This window comes from Thermothielavioides terrestris, chromosome 6 (genome assembly GCF_000226115.1).
Source record: "Thermothielavioides terrestris NRRL 8126 chromosome 6, complete sequence".
In the NCBI taxonomy this organism is placed as follows: domain Eukaryota; kingdom Fungi; phylum Ascomycota; class Sordariomycetes; order Sordariales; family Chaetomiaceae; genus Thermothielavioides; species Thermothielavioides terrestris.
Window position 1 is genome coordinate 3,402,807 of NC_016462.1, and position 14,795 is coordinate 3,417,601.

The 14,795-nt window shown below is 62.8% G+C and overlaps 6 protein-coding genes across 6 annotated transcripts; 4 read left to right on the forward strand and 2 right to left on the reverse strand.

Moving 5' to 3' along the window:
* Positions 1–504: 504 nt before the first annotated feature.
* Positions 505–2,519, forward strand: THITE_2124821 (uncharacterized protein). The gene is made up of 4 exons (XM_003658212.1): positions 505–635; positions 729–1,913; positions 1,990–2,068; positions 2,187–2,519. The coding sequence occupies exons 1-4, from the start codon at positions 614–616 to the stop codon at positions 2,410–2,412; spliced, it is 1,512 nt and encodes a 503-aa protein (XP_003658260.1). The 5' UTR covers positions 505–613; the 3' UTR covers positions 2,413–2,519.
* Positions 2,520–3,314: 795 nt separating this feature from the next.
* On the forward strand, positions 3,315–4,989 carry THITE_2093424 (uncharacterized protein; the record flags this gene model as incomplete). Its single annotated transcript, XM_003658213.1, has 2 exons — positions 3,315–3,398; positions 3,490–4,989. 2 exons carry the CDS (start codon positions 3,315–3,317, stop codon positions 4,987–4,989), a joined length of 1,584 nt encoding a protein of 527 aa, XP_003658261.1.
* A 137-nt stretch (positions 4,990–5,126) lies between these two features.
* On the forward strand, positions 5,127–6,923 carry THITE_2124822 (uncharacterized protein). Its single transcript, XM_003658214.1, has one exon. It carries the CDS (start codon positions 5,684–5,686, stop codon positions 6,680–6,682), a length of 999 nt encoding a protein of 332 aa, XP_003658262.1. The 5' UTR covers positions 5,127–5,683; the 3' UTR covers positions 6,683–6,923.
* THITE_2124823 (uncharacterized protein) lies at positions 6,924–8,529 on the reverse strand. The gene is made up of 3 exons (XM_003658215.1): positions 8,299–8,529; positions 7,579–8,222; positions 6,924–7,494 (listed from the first exon to the last, which is right to left on the reverse strand). The coding sequence occupies exons 1-3, from the start codon at positions 8,430–8,432 to the stop codon at positions 7,103–7,105; spliced, it is 1,170 nt and encodes a 389-aa protein (XP_003658263.1). The 5' UTR covers positions 8,433–8,529; the 3' UTR covers positions 6,924–7,102.
* A 1,297-nt stretch (positions 8,530–9,826) lies between these two features.
* Positions 9,827–11,176, forward strand: THITE_2148499 (glycosyltransferase family 1 protein; the record flags this gene model as incomplete). The annotated part of the gene is made up of 1 exon (XM_003658216.1): positions 9,827–11,176. The coding sequence occupies one exon, from the start codon at positions 9,827–9,829 to the stop codon at positions 11,174–11,176; it is 1,350 nt and encodes a 449-aa protein (XP_003658264.1).
* An 849-nt stretch (positions 11,177–12,025) lies between these two features.
* THITE_2097958 (uncharacterized protein) lies at positions 12,026–14,456 on the reverse strand. The gene is made up of 4 exons (XM_003658217.1): positions 13,844–14,456; positions 13,588–13,782; positions 13,069–13,512; positions 12,026–12,997 (listed from the first exon to the last, which is right to left on the reverse strand). Exons 1-4 carry the CDS (start codon positions 14,310–14,312, stop codon positions 12,255–12,257), a joined length of 1,851 nt encoding a protein of 616 aa, XP_003658265.1. The 5' UTR covers positions 14,313–14,456; the 3' UTR covers positions 12,026–12,254.
* Between the last annotated feature and the right edge of the window lie 339 nt (positions 14,457–14,795).

Below are 14,795 nucleotides of genomic sequence, written 5' to 3' on the forward strand. Positions count from 1 at the left end.
TGCGCCTCTGGTTCTTGGCCCTTTTGGCCCTTGAGCTTACATTCCCCGCGCTTTCAACGGTCTTGGCAGCCCTTGGTGACCCTTGGCGGTTCTTGGCACATCCTCTTTCGCTGCGGTCCAGACCTGTTCTGCAGCTAAAGGGCGCCCAAATCTATCTGCCGAACACTTTAATTTACAAACCTGCGGACGGTGAGAACAAATGAGGCCTGGTTGGTATTTCTTGGCCAACCAACCACGCAGGGAGCGTCCACATAGACAGCGGCTGACAGTCCCGGTCAAGTCTCGCCCAGCCGCGGGTTACGCTCAAGCCCTGTTGGGGACCATGGGGTTTCATCGAGTCCGTCTGCGAGTCCCACGGACTGACGGATGGATCCTGCCAACTGTCTGCATACATACAATGGGCGATGGTAACTGCATGAAGTGCTGTCACCGTTACACCGTCTCCCGCATTCTTATAGCCATCTTCAGCTGCCCCGGTCACCCCGAATACAACACATGCTCCTCTCCCCGCTGTCCCGGCCAAAGCTCCTCATCCCGCCCCTCGTTTTCCCGCGGCAGCAACATCGTATCCCACTCGGTATCCTCGAGAAGACCCGGGTAGGCATCCGACGCAATGGACGGCGAAAAGGAGATTGGTGAGTGTCCGGCCTCGTCAACTCAAGGGCGGCTACTCGGCGAATAACGGCACCGAGAGTGCGGAATCGTGGTGCTAACAGCGGCCTCTGCAGCCCATCAGGTGGAGCAATCCCAGATCAACACGTCGTCCAAGGATGGCGAGCTGTCGGACGCCAGCGTGCCCGGCTCCTCGGAGCTCGAGTGGTCTGATGAGGAAGAGAGGGCGATCCGGCGCAAGATTGACTGGCACACGGTGCCGCTGGTGACGCTGCTGTACATGCTCACCTTCCTCGACCGCATCAACATCGGCAACGCGCGCATCCAGGGCCTGGCCGCCGACCTCGACATGCTCGTCGGCGTGCGCTTCAACTGGGCGCTCTCCATCTTCTACATCGTCTACCTGCTCGTCGAGGTGCCCAGCAACATCCTGCTCAAGCGCATCGGCGGCCGCTTCTACCTGCCGCTGCTCGTCTGCGGCTTCGGGCTCGTGTCGCTGTGCACCGCCTTCGTGCGCAACTTCCAGGGCCTGATGGTCGCGCGCGTCTTCCTGGGCATCTTCGAGGGCGGCGCCATGCCGGGCATGGCCTTCTACCTCAGCTGCTTCTACAAGCGCAACGAGCTGCTGTTCCGCATGGGCATCTACGTCTCGGCCGCGTCCATCGCCGGCGCGTTCGGCGGCCTGCTGGCCACCGGCCTGTCGCGGGTGCCCGAGTGGGGGGCGGCGTCGGCGCGCATCCACACGTGGCGCAACATCTTCTTCTTCGAGGGCCTCGTCACCATGCTCGTCGGCCTGGCGGCGCCCGTGTGGCTGCCGACGACGCCGGCGGACGCCTACTTCCTAACGCCGCGCCAGCGGCGCATCGCCGCCGAGCGCCTCGCCCGCGAGCACAAGGCCGACCCGGCCGAGAAGGTCACCTGGGAGGACGTGCGGCGGGGCATCTTCTGCATCCACAACTACACGTGTGCGCTCGGCTTCTTCCTCATCAACATCACCGTGCAGGGCCTGTCGGTGTTCATGCCCACCATCCTCAACGACCTCGGCTGGACCAACACCGACGCGCAGCTCTACTCGGTGCCGCCCTACGTGGCCGCGTGCCTGGTGGCCATCGCCGTGGCCTACCTCAGCGACAAGACGCACCAGCGCGGCGTCTGGCTGGCCGCCTTTTCGTGCCTGGCCATCGTGGGCTTCGCCATCCTACGATGGGTCGAGAGGCCCAACCTCCGCTACATGGCCGTGTACTTTGTCACCGTGGGCGCCTTTCCCGGCGGGCCGGGCTTCCTCAGCTGGGCCATGAACAGTGCGTGTCTCTCTCTCTCTCCCTTTTGCATTGCATCTTCGGACACCCCCTGTGATTGACTGAGAACCGTCTCTAGATTCAGCCGGCCCCGCCGTCCGCGCGGTAACCTCGGGCTATGTGGTAACACTGGGCACCATCGGCGGCATCGTGGCGACGTAAGTCACTCACTCCGTTTGTCGCTCTCTCCCCGTACCCCAACCTCCCAGCAGGGCCAACCCTCTTCACCCCCACAGCAAAATATCCTCCCATCACGCTTACGCTCCTCCCCCGCAGATGGACCTACGTGCAGGGCGACGCGCCCAAGTACTACACGGGCCACACGATCAACCTGGGCGGGCAGATCGCCGTCGTCGCGCTGACGCTGTTCGGCATCCTGTACTGCGCGCACGAGAACCGCGCGCGCGCCGCCGGCAGGCGCGACCACCGCCTCGACGGCCTGTCCGAGCGGGAGCAGCAGCGGCTCGGGAGCAGGCACCCGGTGTTTCGGTACTGGATTTGATGTTTCCGTGTTGGAACTCTTCTGTCTGATTTGGGGGTTGTGGGAAGAAAGGTTAAGCGGGTCCAGTGCTATTGTCGGCTGGTTGCCTCTTTGCCAGGGTTTCAAAGTTTGAAGGCAACATGATGTCGGGTGGTTGTTTGAAGAGGCGAGGGGTTGCTGGGCCGCTCGAGGGATATCCGATCACTGCTTAAGGTACATAGGTCGAACACGTCCATGCTAGTCAACACAGTCAATGGGCCTTTGTGCAGCTGGCACAAGCCTATACGCTGGAATGAGATGTCATGGCGGACAGGCCGCGGATGGGATGGGGAGGCGGCAGGAAAAGCCACAGGAACGGCCCTACACAACTGCAGTTGTAGGGTTAAGACAGAGGGTTGCAGTTAACTAAGTGTTAGCCTGTTTAGTGCATGCAGTCATCTCCTGGGGCAGGTTATACACGTGTCGTTGACAGCTCGGGCTGGCCTGCGCCACACACGGGCTTTGCAGGGCTTTCGACCAACAGACTCCGGGGGGGGAGGAGGGGGCGCCGCTTTGGTTGGCTTATGCTTGTTCCACTCATAATTCGGGGGCCGTTTGCTCAGAGTTGGGGGCGACTTGTGCCGTTGGCCGACGGCCCAAGCGGTCGGGGAATCCAGAGCACTCCCCTGCCACGGCTCAACTTATCTTCAGCCATGTTCCGCTCGCGACTCCAGAGGTAGCAGTCTCGCCAAAGGTTGTGTCTGGAGGGCAGCCACGCCCTGGTGATCTAGGATCTACGACGTCAGAAGCCGCGTTCAGTTCAAGCCCGGGCATTTTCGTCGGGCATTTTCGTCGGGCACTTTCGTCAGGCACTTCGTACTACTGCTGTGCTACTACTACAGATCTGATCTTGAGTTTAGCGGCCGGCAACCCGCCGTGGCGCCATGGCTGTCGGGCTGACTGAAGATCGGCGCGTCGCCTCCGGGCAACTGGGGTCCGCCGGCACTGTTCTGGTGCTGCTGCTAGCCGTATGTCTTTTCGTTTCCGGCGTGTCGATCGATCGCTGGAAAGAACGGACAGAGAGTGGAAAACAACTAACCGCGCCAAACGCCGTATTAGTACCCCATCCTCCGGGCCGTGTACAACCTTTATTTCCACCCGCTGGCCAAGATCCCCGGCCCGCGCTCCTGGGCGGCCACCCGGCTGCCGTTCATCCGGGCGCTGCTCGGCGGCACCATCGTGCACGACATCCAGAAGCTGCACCGCCGCTACGGGCCGGTCCTGCGCATCGCCCCCGACGAGGTCACGTTTGCGAATGCCGAGGCATGGAACGACATCTTCCAGCCGCGGCCGGGCTGCCCGCAGTTCCTGAAGGACCCGACCTGGTGGAAGCCGCAGCCGGGCGTGCCGCAGTCGCTGGTCAACGCCATCGACCCGGAGAACCACGCGCGGATGCGCAAGCTGCTGACGCCGGGCTTCACCCCGCGGGCGCTGCGGGGCCAGGAGCCGTTCCTGCACCGCTACGTCGACCTGCTGGTTGACCGGCTGCGCGAGACGGTGCTGGCCGAGGCCGCGGCCGGGAAGGAGGCCGAGGTCGACATCGGGCCGTGGTTCAATTTCGCGGCGTTCGACATCTTCGGCGACCTGGGCTTCGGCGAGTCGTTCGACTGCCTGCAGAACTCGCGCTACCACCCGTGGATCGCGCTGCTCTTCAACAGCGTCAAGGCGGCCTCGTTCGTCGCCGCCGCCCGCTACTACCCCTGGATCGAGTACGCGCTCAAGAAGTGCATCCCGCCGTCGCTGCGCAAGATGCGGCGCGACCACTACCAGCAGATCGCCGACAAGGTGCAGCGCCGCCTCAACTACGAGCTCGACCGGCCCGACATCATGTCGCACGTCATCAAGCAGGGCAGCCCCGCCGAGGGCGACCGCGACAAGATGTCGCTGGGCGAGATGAACGCGACCTTCATGGTGCTGACGACGGCGGGCAGCGAGACGACGGCCACCGCGCTGAGCGGGACCATGAACTACCTGGTGCAGCACCCGGACGCGCTGGCCAGGCTGGCGCGGGAGGTGCGCGAGCGCTTCCCGACGGGGCCGGGCGAGATCACGCTCGACGCGCTGCGCGACCTGCCCTACCTCAACGCCGTCCTGACCGAAGGGCTCCGGCTGTGCACGCCGATCCCGTGGATGCTGCCGCGGCGGGTGCCCCCCGGCGGCGCCACCGTGGGCGGCGTCTGGCTGCCCGGCAACACGGCCGTGTCGATCCAGGCGTACGCCCTGAACCGCGAGGCCCGCTACTTCCACCGGCCAGACTCGTTCCTGCCGGAGCGGTGGCTACCCGCGGCCGCGGCGGACCCGGAGTCGCCCTTCTTCGGCGACCAGCGGGACGCGCTGCACCCCTTCAGCCTCGGCCCGCGGTCCTGCCTGGGCCAGCACCTGGCGTGGGCCGAGATGCGGCTGATCTTGGCGAAGCTGCTGTGGACCTTCGATTTCAGCGCGCCGCAGGACCGCGCCAAGTGGCTGAAGTGGGAGGATCTGAGGACCTTTGCGCTGGTCGAGAAGCGGCCGATCGTGGTGAGGATGAGGCTCAGGCCGGAGGCGGCGGCACTGCAGTGAACGAGACGAACAACCTGGAGGTGGATTTTACCTAAGGCAGCATGCATGAACTTCGCATGCCGCGTGGTACGGCGCCGGTAATCGATGAGTTAATAGTTGGGGAAGTTGTTTTGTCCCAGTAATCCATAACTCGAGTCTCGCAGCTCGCAGGCGCGGACCGAAAAGCCACTGAGCGGAGTGACGCGACCCCGGAGACAGGCACCTGGCAGTCTGGAGCCAATTAGGCGGCATCAGACAAATTCTAGGTCACGGCCAATGCTCCGTCCCAGTGTGGTACTCACTGAGGCAGGGCTGCCTGTGCCTGGCGTGCAACACGGGCAGTGCGTCACAACCTGGAAGTTGTTTTGAAGGCAACTCTCGGCCTCCAACACGCCAGAAATTACCTTCTCCACCTGATTTTCCCAATCGCTCCGCATCTGCCTTGCTGCTTGGGCTGGCACCACAGCAACCTTGAAGTGCCGAACGGCCCAGCAGTGACCGCTCTTTGTTGGACCCCAACGGGCATGGATTATGGGCAATGGAGCCACACAGAGCGGTAGTTCTCCGCTGCTCAGTCACGCTTCCATGCCGTCCCTTCCTCCCGGTTTGGCCCCCACGCTTTGCCCAGCGCTTCCAAGAAACTTGAGCACTCCATAGCAACCTCGAATCGCCTGCTTGCTTGGCCAACGTCGCCAACATCACCAGTAATCCCAACATGTTCCGCGCCCAGCTGTCGCAGTTCTTCCCGCCGAAGCCCTCCTTCACCGAGGCCGATGTCGCCCCGCAAGCCGGCCGCGTGTTCCTCGTGACGGGCGGCGCGTCGGGCATCGGCCTCGCGCTCGCCGAGGTGCTGTACCGCAAGGGCGGCCGCGTCTACATCGCCGGCCGGTCCGAGGAGAAGGCGCAGCAAGCCATCCAGGCGATCCAGCGCGCCGTGCCCTCGTCGCCCGGCGGCAGCCTCGAGTTCCTGTACGTCGACCTCGCCGACCTCGGCACCATCAAGCCGGCGGTCGAGGCCTTCAAGGCCCGGGAGTCGCGCCTGGACGTGCTGTGGAACAACGCGGGCGTGTCGCAGCCGCCGGCCGGCAGCGTCTCGAAGCAGGGCACCGAGCTGCAGCTCGCCACCAACTGCCTCGGCCCGTTCCTGCTGACCGAGCTGCTGCTGCCGCTGCTGGAGGCCACCGCCGCGCGGGCCGCGCCCGCCTCGGTCCGCGTCGTCTGGACCAGCAGCCAGATGATGGAGCTGTCCACGCCGCCCGGCGCGCTCGTCATGGCCGAGCTGCACGCCCCGCCCGCCGACACCACCCGCAACTACGTCAACTCCAAGGTGGGCAACTACCTGCTCTCGGCCGAGCTCGCGCGCCGCCAGCAGTCCGCATCCTCCGCGTCTGCATCCGCGTCGCCCGTCATCAGCGTGTCCACCAACCCGGGCGCCGCCTCGACCAACCTGTTCCGCCACACGCCCGCGCTCAAGTACCTGGCCTGGCCGCTGATGCACCCGCCGCGGCTGGCCGCGCTGACGCAGCTGTACGCGGGCCTGTCGGCGGACATCTCGGCGGACAGGAACGGCGCGTACGTGGTGCCGTGGGGCCGGCTCGCCGCGTTCCTCGGGCAGGACTTGCTCGACGCCGCGAGGCGCAAGGAGGACGGCGGGACCGGCAGGGCGGCTGAGTTCTGGGACTTTTGCGTCGAGAAGACGCAGGGCTTTCGGTGAGGCTGGCGGCGGGCTGACAGCAAGGTCGTTGCGGGTTCGGATGTATGAACGTTGGCTTTTCATAGAGTCGTCTCATCATGAGTTACGATTTTGGTGTGGATCGGTTCTGCATTTGCTTTCGCAGTTGAGGTAGCCCGTGTGGACTTGTAATACTCAACTTGCACAGATGAGCAGGTTGGTAACTCGGGGTTAAGTACTGGTCAGTCCACATATTCATTCCCCCGTGGCCGTCCGCATGCTTGCGGCCTGATTCCGCCATTGTAGCGGCCTGTGTCCCATTCCACTCGCGGACAGGCTCGTTTCCGAGTCCGACCGGCTCGGAATCCATCCGCCGCGGCTGCGCTCTCGCGCTTATCCTCCCACCAAACCACGCCCGACGACGCAAACAAAGTTGCAGCAGCCAAGGTGCGGCCCCCCCTCTCAGCCCATCAACTCCACTCCGTTCCGCACCGCCCCGACCACCGCCGCCGTCTGTATCGCCTCGCTCGCGCCGCTCGACACCCTGTGCTCCACGTCGGCCAGCGTCTCCAGCCACGTGATCATGACCTGCGGCTTCACCTCCAGCTTGACCAGCTCCTCCGACAGCGCGGTGATGATGTCGGCCAGCGCCAGCCCCTGCGCCGCCTTGAGCGTGTTGATGGTCGACAGGCAGGACGTGACGTCGCTCGTGCTCAGTAGCGTGCTGAGGATCTTCTTGATGGCGTCCGGCGGCGGCGCTGCCACGCAGTTGTAGATGGTCTCTGTTGTGATGGTCTCGCGGACGATGTCCTGTTCGGGGATCTTGGGGCCGTCGCGAGGTTGGAGCGGCGTGCCTAGTCATCCCGGTCAGTGTCTGGGTGCGCCGCTACTACCAACACAGCAGCAATTCACGGAGGAGACTCGGAAGGCTTGCTTACTGGATGCGTGACACGCCTGCAACACGTTCAGCGCGCGGCGCATGTCGCCCTTGCTTAGCCGCACCAGCGAGTCCACGGCGTCGGGCATGATCTTGACGCCCTCCTCCTCGATCACCTTGTCCACCAGGACGCGGATGTCCTGCTCATGCAGCGGGCTGAAGCGGAAGCGCGTGCACCGCGACAGCAGGGCGGGGCTGAGCTTGTGGGCGTAGTTGGCGATGATGCAGAAGCGCGTGTTGGCCGTGTACTTCTCCATGATGCGGCGGAGCGCCATCTGCGCAGTGTTGGTCATGGCGTCGGCCTCGTCGAGGATGATGAGCTTGAACCCGGCGATGCCCGCCCGCGAGGCCGACGAGCCAGCGGTGAAGATCTGCTTGGTGGAGGCGAAGGTCTTGATGTGCTCGCGCACGACCTCGATGCCGCGGTCGTCGGACGCGTTGAGCTCCAGCACCATCTGGCGCATGTTTTGGTGCCCGTAGATGCGGCGCGCGAGGGCGAGGATGGTGGACGTCTTGCCGGTGCCGGGGGGCCCGTAGAAGAGGAGGTGGGGGAGCCGGTTCGAGTCGACGAACTTGTTGATGGTGGCGAGGATGTCCTGGTGGCCCGAGACGTCGGACAGCGAGACGGGGCGGTACTTCTCAACCCTGTGCACCGGGGACGGGGACGGCGGTCAGCACGTTGGTTTTTGCGGAATTGAGCGCAGCGGCTGGCGTTGCGCACCATGGCAGGCTGTCCTCGGCCTCGACGGGCAGGTTCGCGGCGCTGCGCTTGCCCTTGGCCGCGGTGTCGGATGAGAAGGTGATGTCCTTGGACGGCGGGACATCGATGTCCATCTCGTCGTCGAAGTCGGACATTTTGCTGCATGCGCGGGGGATTTTGCTGTCCAGAGACTCGAAGGGTCGTGGTGGGCTGGCAAAAGTGGGCTGGCAAATTCGGTGATGCAATCACCAGCTCTGGAGCGACTAAACGCGGTTGACGCGTCTTCCAGGCTTGCAATTAAACTCTGCGCCACAGGCGCACTGTCGCTCCACGCAGCGCCACCACCAGCCGACCAGCAAACCACCTCAAATGATGACTAACCTGGCGCAGGCACGCCCTCTTTTATTTGGTGGTAGGTTACACAGCAAAGTACCTACAGATCACATTACTGGAGTTAATGTTCCCTGCTGGTATGTACAAAACGGAATCTTCGTGCCTGTTCCTCTGCTTTTCAATGCACGTAACTAACATCAAGGCCCTGCGAACAGCGAAGACAACAGCAATGGGGGCGGATACAGGCAGGATATGTGACTCTATAGTCTCTGACACCGAGGAAGAACAACCGTGAGTTTGCCCTTCATCGTGAGCGCATCGATGTGGATGCGACTGTGTGAATCGGTCTGAACTCTGAACTGAGCGGTGTTGGAAGGCACAGTGCGAAGCATCGGCAGGGTACCTACCTACCCAGATAGGCAGGTATGGGTATTTTAGGGCAGTCTGGGTTTCGGAGCTGGAGCAACCAACCAACCCAACCACCCACCACCAAACTAGGCACCTAACCTTCCTTACACAATCAAGTCAATCTGCCACTGTTCTTCGGCGGTGATGGGTCGAGGCGATGTCCAGCGGGCCTGAAGGATACAGCACACCACTACATAGGAAGAATGACGAATCTTAGTCAGCACCAGAGTCGCATTTAGGCATCTCTGGCATCGCTAGGTACCTACCGGGCCACTGTCCACACTTGGAAGTTGGAACATCCAACCCGCGTTTCCACCATTGTCTTCAGGCCCACTAACTAAGGCACGCATTACCGCCAACGTGTTCCTCTCCTGCTGCCCTATGATGGCTTGCATTCTTCAGCCGGTCTTCCTGCCAAGCCGTCAGCGCTCGCGCTCCGTGGTGTTCCAGGGTCCCAGCCGGCGCTGACGGGTTCGGACTTTCGGCAAGGCTCCCATCACACGAGATCCGAGCCCAGTCGGCGTGAACTAATCGGACTCCGCCCCGCCAAACGCGGGTCGTAATACTCCTAATGATCCCGGCGGAGCCACGGCGGAGGTGTCACGGCAGCGACCGGCCATGCGTGTTTATTATTAACTCGCCCCAACAAGGGTCCTTGGTCGTGCAGGTATAAGGTGGTGTGCTGGACGGTGTTGCTGCTCCCTGGCCCAAGTTCCCCTCTTCTTACGGCTCAAAGACCCCTCAGTCTCTCCCTCCCAAGGCGCGCGGGAACTCGTTCGCTTAGAGCATCTTTACTGCCGATTCCGCCATGGACGCCCAGGACAAGCCCATCCTGGTTGCGGCCGCCTTCAACTCGCCCGGCCATACGACCGGGCTCCTGACGATCGCGGAGCACCTGGTCAAGAGGGGGTTCAGGCTCTATTTCATCGCCGGACCTGGCTACCAGGCCGCCATCGAGCAGATTGGCGCTGAGTTTGTCAAGAACGAGTGGGCGTGGGAGCCGCTGGTGGCCACCGCCCCGCCAGACGCCGACGAGCCGTGGTTCTTCAAGCACGTCTTCGGCGATTCGGTCCCGGTCGCCCACCGCATCCTCAAGGAGACGCTCGAGCGCGTTCGCAGGGAGCACCCTGACCGTGAAGTTGTCATCCTGAACGAGAGCATGTCCGGTGGGCTCGGGCCTTTCTGCTACGGCGCCCCGCTGCCGGAGGGGTATGCATCTCTGCCCAAAGCCATCACTTTCCACACCAGCATCTACGTCGCGACCGACTACAACGTCCCCCCATTCGGCCCGGCCTTGGATTATGACCCTACGCCCGAGAACCTCGCCCTCTGGCGATCCACCTACGACGCCATGCGGCCCATCTGGACCGGCGTCAGCGAGTACTACTCCGACCGCCTGTTCAAGCCTCTTGGTGCCACGCGCCCCGTGACCGAGCCCTTTTTCGATTTCATCCTGGGTCTGGGCGACGTCACCGTCCTCGCGACGAGCCCGAGCTTGGAGTATCCCATCCACAACAAGCCCTCCAGGCTGCGCTTTATCGGTGGCCTGCCCGCGAAGCCCCCCGACCCGGCGTTCATCTACCCCGCCTGGTGGCCCACCATCACCACGAACGCCGCCCTCCCTGAGGGCTCGCCCGACAGGAGGAAGCTCGTCTTCGTGACCCAGGGCACCGCCCACTGCAACTACGCCGATCTGCTCATCCCCACCATCCGCGCCCTGGCCGGGCGCGCCGACCTGCTCGTCGTGGCCACCCTCGGGCGCCACGGCACCGCGCTCGACAGCGGCGTCGCGCTGCCCGCTAACGCCATCGTGGTCGACTACCTGCCCTACAACGCGATCCTGCCCTACACCGACGTGTTCGTCTCCAACGCCGGCTACGGCGGCTTCATGCACGGCGTCATGAACGGCGGTCCCATGGTGCTGGCCGGCACCGCAGCCGACAAGGGCGAAGTCAGCTGCCGCGGCGAGTACGCCGGCATGGCGGTGAACTTGAGGGCTCAGGCGCCCGGCGAGGACGCCATCGCCGCGGCCGTCGACAAGGTGCTGAAGGAGGAGAAGTTCAAGGCCAGGGCGATGGAGTTCAAGCGGGAGAATGAGGAGCTGGACGCGCTTGGCAGTTTCGAGCGCATTATCGAGGAGTTGGTTGGGAAGCAGTAGGTGGGCTCTCCCGACGCGCCAGCCTTGATGGCTGGATGCTGCGTCGCGCTGAGCGCCGCGGGCCAAGAACGAACAAACTTCTCTCTCTTCCCGTGTGAGACTGACCCTGATAGATCGGGCCGAGATAATCAATGATTTGGGAGCGGCCTACAATGCCCAATCTCTTCAACGTACACGCATGAACCCTCGACAGTTCCTTGCTGTGCTGTATTCTCGCCCGAAGATAATGTCAAGTTGCTGCGCCGGAATTCGTTCCCCCCCCTGGCTCCAATGCTGCTTAGACACATCGACTCGTGCGACTGAGCGCACCTCGGCTTTCAAGGGCCATCAAGTGAACTGCAAGGAGAAATGATTACGGAGCGGATGATTCTCCATTTCGCCGTTAATCAAAGAGACAAGCCATTGTGGTTGTTCTCCCCAACCGACCACGCGCGTCAACCTTCGGGCCGCTGTATGGCGAAGTGACTTTCAATAATTAGTAGAGTCGATGCCGCGGCGGACGGTCCTCAACGCCAAACTGACCCGATACGTTGCCTTGGATTCAGCAGTGACACTGCGTGGTGTTGGCATGAAACTGGAAGTCGCTTGACATTGTTCGGCTTGAATGCATGGGAGAGAGCGGACAATGTATCAAGAAGCTTGCCATTACTTGATTGATCCTGTCATTTCGGCCAGGAACAGAGTCTCAAGGCAAGGGACTGGGAACCTATCAAGGCCACCCTCGAGGAACTTCTCGCAACTCCGCGCAGCGTCCTCCGTCGGTGCTCTCCATGACCAGGAGAGACAAATACCCCGAGGCCTCCTTCCAGTTACAGCCATCAAGAGCCAACAGGACTTGAAAGACCCCTTCACGCTCAACAGTGGCCAACATTTAATTCACTATTACTGGCCTAATCTCCAGCACAAAGTGATAGATTATCAATTAACAGGGCCCTGGTTAACAATGACCCTCTTAAAAGAGAAGAAGATTAAGAATCATCCGAGACAGCTGAATCACCCACCTGCCTCCCTCCTCTTCCCTCATTCATTCATAACCGCATCCCACAACCCAACTCCAACTCCAACCCCCATCATCATCTCACAGCCCCAGCACACCCATCACCACCCCGCCGACAGCCACAGCCACGGCCGCCACCACCCCGCCGACGACCGGGACCCTCCCGGCCCCAGCCACAACCGGTGCCTGCGTCGGCACCGTGCCGTTGCCGCCGCCGACCGTCGTTGCCGACGGCGACGGCACCAGGGTGGTCGGCGCCGGGCCCGCCGTGGTCGGCGCGCCGGACGTGCACCCCGGCACCACCTTCGGCGTGCGCTGCGGCGGCGGCACCGGCGTGACCGTCACCGTGTGCGGCGTGGGCGAGCGCAGCGTGTAGGTGGCTGTTGTCTCGGGGCAGATGGCGGTGGTGGCGGTGATGATCTCCGTGATCACCGTCGGGCCGTGGGTGCCGGCCGGGCAGTGGGGGACGGTGGGCGGGCAGCTGGTTACGGTGTAGGTGGTGTGGGTGGTGTAGGTGATGGTGGTCTTGGTGATGGTGGGGGAGGATGTGGTGGCGTTGCCGGAGGGGGGGGAGGTCGGGGTCGACGAGGTGCTGCCGTGCGTGGACGTCGGGTGGCTCGAGGTGGGCGAGCTGGTCGCCGACGTAGTAGTCGACGAGGCTTGGCCGCACTCGCCGCGGAGAGACGGCACGGCGTCAGGGCCCTTCCCGATGGGCACAAGGTTGGTGCCGCAGTCGGCAGACTGACCGAGGTGGATGTTGCGGTTGTCCCAGTCGTACACGACGTAGGCCGAGCGGAGGAAGGTGTCGCCGAGGGTCGGGTGATCTAGTAGCGCCGTGTAAGCGCACAGCCCCCTTGAGATCACAGCAACAAGGACAACGAAATACGGAACTCACTATCATCCGCGAAGGCGCCCAGGACGCAGAGGTTGGAGTCGAGGTGCCACACGAAGTCATAGTAGCGGACGTTGATGACCGCGTTCCCAAAAGTGAAGTCGATCGAGCCGCCTTGGCCGGGATCGGCGCAGTCGACGATGTACTGGTCGTCGGAGCCTGGCTGAGGCTTGGCCGACGGGAAGGCAGCGAGCAGCTTCTGGAAGATGGATGACGGGAGCGCACTGAGCGTGTAGCCGCTGTCGAGCACCACGGGCTGGCCTTTTCCGCCCGCCGGCTTGCTGAAAACCTGGACCACCTTGCCGTCGGGCTGGTTAACCGAGATGCCATCAAGGTAAACCCAGAACCTGGTTTTCTGGTCGGGCGACTCCGTGGAGGGGATGATGGGCAGCTTGACGAGGTTGCCCGAGTACTTCTTGGCGTCGAGGCCGCCGAAGATGACGGAGCCTGCCGCTTGTCAGCAAGCGGGTAGTTCTCAGAGGGAGGCTGGGCTGAGCGGATGTGCCAGTGCAGCAGACTCACCACGCGTGCTGTCGAGGCCGCGCAGGTCCAGGCTAAATGCTCTGCTCTTCGTGAATCCCTGCACGGCGAGCGAGTCGACGACGGACGGGTAGGGGCTGTCCCATCCATCCAGCCAAGGGCCGGCACCCATGATGCCCACCTGCAGGTCCGAGCTGTTGTAGGCTACTCCGAAGACCTGTTGCGTGATCTTTGCGGCTGGCGATTGTCAGACAGAGCTGTCACGGTCTCGGCGGGCAACATGCGACTGAGCGCTCACATCCAACGCTGACATAGTCAGCAATATACTGGAACTGCACCGAACCCTTCCCATACTTGGCACTCCCGTTTTGGTGCAGGTCGATGAAGGTCGAAGACGAGGTAAACCGAGGCTGCGCATTGCAGAAGTCTACCGACTCTTCCCCGCCTGCCTGGGAGCAGACGGGGTTTACCCAGAGCTCAAAGGAGCCCGTGTCAAACTGGACAGGGACCGACTGGCCCGGCGTTCCGAAGCTGAGGTTGATCGTGTAGAACGTACCCGAGCGCTGCGTGGTGGTGCCCGTGCCGATCTGTCTCTTCACAACGTCGAAGTGTTTGCCGAAGAGGGAACCTCCCCGCTGGGGAACGATGGGGTAGCGGATAAGCCCGTCCAGCTGCACCAACCGGTTGTCATCGAGCCCGGCGTCCAAGCCGGAGGCGAGGACGGCCGCCGGCAGGAGCGCCGCAACGACCTGAAAGAGGGATGGCATTGTGAGGATGCTGGATTCCAGCGTCAAGAAAACGATGAACGAACGACCAAGAAGCAGCTAACGAGTGACGGGGGCAAGTGCCGCAAGAAAACAAGTGGCAAGACTGGCAACTGTGGTGTTCACCTTGCTGGAGACACAGTCTTTAAACAAACCTCCAAGCGACTTACAGGACCAGCACGCCATCGAGGTGGGTGTGATCTTGCCGTCTTACTTGTACGATTCTGCGATGCCTCTGTCTGCCTGCCACAGCCTCGTCCTCCTCCCCCCCCCCCCCCCCCCCCCCGCGGGACCAGAACGAGAAGCTGATCCAATGCGGCTCTTGTGATGGTGCATTCCACTGGTTTGTTCCTGGCCGGCGGAAATTGCTCTCGGGACGCCAGACCAATCAGAGAATGCGGAAGAAGCAGGTCCTCAGCTGCAAGTCGATGCCAAGTGGTGTTTGCCAACCTTTCAGCCCCTCATCCCTGCGTTTGAGCCTCACAA